This window comes from Elaeis guineensis, chromosome 2 (assembly GCF_000442705.2).
Source record: "Elaeis guineensis isolate ETL-2024a chromosome 2, EG11, whole genome shotgun sequence".
Classification (NCBI taxonomy): Eukaryota; Viridiplantae; Streptophyta; class Magnoliopsida; order Arecales; family Arecaceae; genus Elaeis; species Elaeis guineensis.
Window position 1 is genome coordinate 125,426,733 of NC_025994.2, and position 3,224 is coordinate 125,429,956.

Here is a 3,224-nt window from a genome sequence, read left to right on the forward strand (position 1 = left end):
TCATTCTAAGTTCTTTGTGAACGGCGGCGAGGAAGGAAAGAGGAAAGAGGAAAGAGGAGACAGCAAGAGAGCGGGGCGATGGCGGGGCTTTACGAGAAGCAGGCGGAAATATACGCACAGGCTCGGCTCAAATATCCGAGAGGGTGGTTCACGAAGCTCGCCTCGCTGACCGCCCATCACAAGCGGGCGTGGGCGCCGGGCACCGTGGCGGCCAGGCCACCGTCAACTGGGCCTGGACCAAGTAGTTGTTTTGGAGGGCCCAGACTGATTTCAACGCTTGAACAATCTACATTAATGCTTTACCTCTTTTGATTTCTAAAACTACACTTTGTATGATTGCATGTGAGAGCAAACCAAGATATGGCGTCAGCACTTAATTCTAGTGCTATCGAAAATTTGTGTAAGCTTGGTTGTGAGCTATTTCACTCTCAAATTATCAACCCAAACAAAGCAACGTTCTATCTGTAAAAGAAATCATAAGTAGATGCATGAAGTGATCATCAGCACCTAATTTGAAATCCTCACTTGATTGCAGGGACATCCTCGCTATTTGAATCTTGAAATTGGTACAAGGCCTATATTTTTTTTTAAACATTATTTTGAAGGGGATAATTTGGGTTTATAGAAATTGAATGGCAGTCAATACCTTGAAGACGTTTCTTGGCATGCAAGGTGATGATGAGGTCACCCCTGTCATCATCACAAGGGAAAAGATTAAATGCAAATAGGAAACAACTCATATGAGCGTCTCCGAGTCACACATGACGGCTACCTGTCATGTTTGAAATTTCAAAAGAAGGAATCTCTTACCTCCTTTATAATATATTATGTTACAGAAAGTATGTCTATAAGTAGAAAATTTCTTCTGAGACAAGCCACCCTAAAACGCAGAATAGAGAGAGAGAGAGGGAGAGAGAGGTGAGGGCAAATGGCCGAGCTATTCGTGAAGCAAGCGGCGATATACGCAAAAGCGAGGCCCAACTATCCCAAGGAGTGGTTCTCCAAACTCGCATCACTCACCACCCATCACAAGCTCGCCTGGGATGCCGGCACTGGGAACGGCCAGGCCGCCGTCAGCGTAAACCTCCCCGCCCTCTCTCTCTCTCTCTCTCTCTCTCTTTCTTTCTGATTGGAGTGTTTCGATTAATGACAGTACATCCCTCCTCAGGATCTCTCCAGAAGCTTTCTTTTCTTTGTTTGGGTGGGGGACGTTGGGCCGAGAGGGAAAAAAAAAAAAAAACTTTAAGAAACTTGTTTTTAGTTTCATATTTACATTGTTTTGATCCATAATATGCATGCTTCATCATTTATCTCACCATCTAAAATAAAAACGTTCGGTGTTATTGGTCTTTGACATGTTATGTACATTTCCACCGCTAGGTCGCAGAACATTATGAGCAGGTGATAGCCACGGACGTTAGCGAGGCCCAGATCAAACGTGCCATCCCGCATCCAAAGGTTCAGTACATTCACACACCTCTCTCCACCTTGGAGCAAGATTTGGTATCCATGCTTGGAGGTGAAGGCTCGGTAGACCTGGTGACCGTGGCCACGGCCGTGCACTGGTTCGACCTCCCGAGCTTCTATTCTATCGTCAACCGTGTCTTAAGGAAGCCTGGAGGAGTGGTTGCTGTTTGGAGTTACAGCTACGACATCAGTCCTTTGGAGGACGTGATGAAACGCTTCTACGTCTCCTGCCTTCCTTACATGGATGACAGAGCTCGCTACGTCTTCGAAGGGTACCGGACCCTTCCGTTCCCATTTGAAAGCGTCGGACTGGGGACCGAAGGCAATCCTACGAGTGTGGACATGGATCTGGAGATATCATTTGATGGTTTCATGGAACTGCTGAGGACGGGGTCTGCAGTAAACACCGCAAAGGAGCGTGGAGTGGATTTGCTGTCTGAAGAGGTGGTGAAGGAGCTCAGAACTGCTTGGGGTGGATCTGATATTAGGAAGGTAACTTTCAAGGCTTTCATGCTTGCCGGCACGCCAAGATTGGAAGGCTAGCGCTGGGAGACTTTGTTGGAATGTAATATTTACCGATTCCGTGTGAGAATAAACTGTTGGGTTGCAGAAATGCAGTGGGCTAAAGAAGGAGGAAATGCTTGAAAATAAGCTAAATATGTAATGCTACAGTATTTGCTAGAGAAGTTTGTATGTTGGAAATATTTTTAATATAGAATTCTATTCTTTTTTTCATACATCGTTGAGTACAAGGCAACTCCATATTTATAGTTGTTTTATGACCCTTGCCTCATTAAAAATATCTCAAAAGAAGAGGAGATACATTGGAATACCAAAAGTAGCTTTGGAACATGAAAAGATACATTGATGTGCTTGACTATTCTGAAAATTTTTTGATTTTTTCAATGCAAATTAATTTCCAACACCCCCTCTTAATTTGCAATGTTGAGCAGCTTCTTGAATTTCTCAAATTTTTCAGCACTTATGGCTTTGATGAGAAAATCTGCAAGTTGCTCATTTGTATTGATAAATTTCAATTGTATTTCTTTTTTGTTCACCAAATCTCAGATGAAATGATGCCTCAATTCAATATGCTTCGATCTTGCATGAAACACTGGATTCTTGGTCATTGCAATAGCTGACATATTATTACAAAAGATGGTTGTAGCATCCTTTTGTTCTTCTTGCATATCACTAAGTAGTCTTCGAAGCCAAACAGCTTCACATGCAGCATTATTGGCAGTAATATATTCAGCTTCTGCAGAAGACAATGAAATTATTTTTTGCTTTTTGGAACTCCAAGATATCACATTCGTCCCAAGGCAAAACAAGTATCTCGTAGTACTCTTTCGATCGTCTAAGGATCCAGCCCAATCACTGTCAGTAAAACCAACCAAGGAATTATTTTCTTCTTTGACATACCTAATTTCTTGTTTCTTAGTGCTTTGCAAATACTTCAAAATTCTCTTTGCTGTGGCTAAATGTAACTTGCTTAGATTACTCATGAATCTTGAAACATAGCTCACCGAGTACATAATGTCCGGCCTTGTATTGGTGAGAGAAATCAAAGATCCAACTAGTCTTCAAAATTCTGTAGCATCGACCTTCTTTGTTCCATCATCTTGTTGCAATTTCTCATTTAAAGCCATAGGTGTTGAAATTGCTTTGCATTTATTCATTTGGAATTTCTTCAAAATGTCTTCAAGGTATTTTTCTTGGGATAAGAAAATTTTTTCTTTGGATTGCTTTACTTGAAT

The 3,224-nt window shown here is 42.0% G+C and overlaps 1 protein-coding gene across 1 annotated transcript; it reads left to right on the forward strand.

Annotated features, from left to right (window-relative positions):
- The first annotated feature begins 867 nt into the window (after window positions 1-867).
- LOC105037844 (uncharacterized) lies at window positions 868-2,200 on the forward strand. Its single transcript, XM_073250996.1, has 2 exons — window positions 868-1,078; window positions 1,381-2,200. The coding sequence occupies exons 1-2, from the start codon at window positions 929-931 to the stop codon at window positions 2,008-2,010; spliced, it is 780 nt and encodes a 259-aa protein (XP_073107097.1). The 5' UTR covers window positions 868-928; the 3' UTR covers window positions 2,011-2,200.
- Window positions 2,201-3,224: the final 1,024 nt, after the last annotated feature.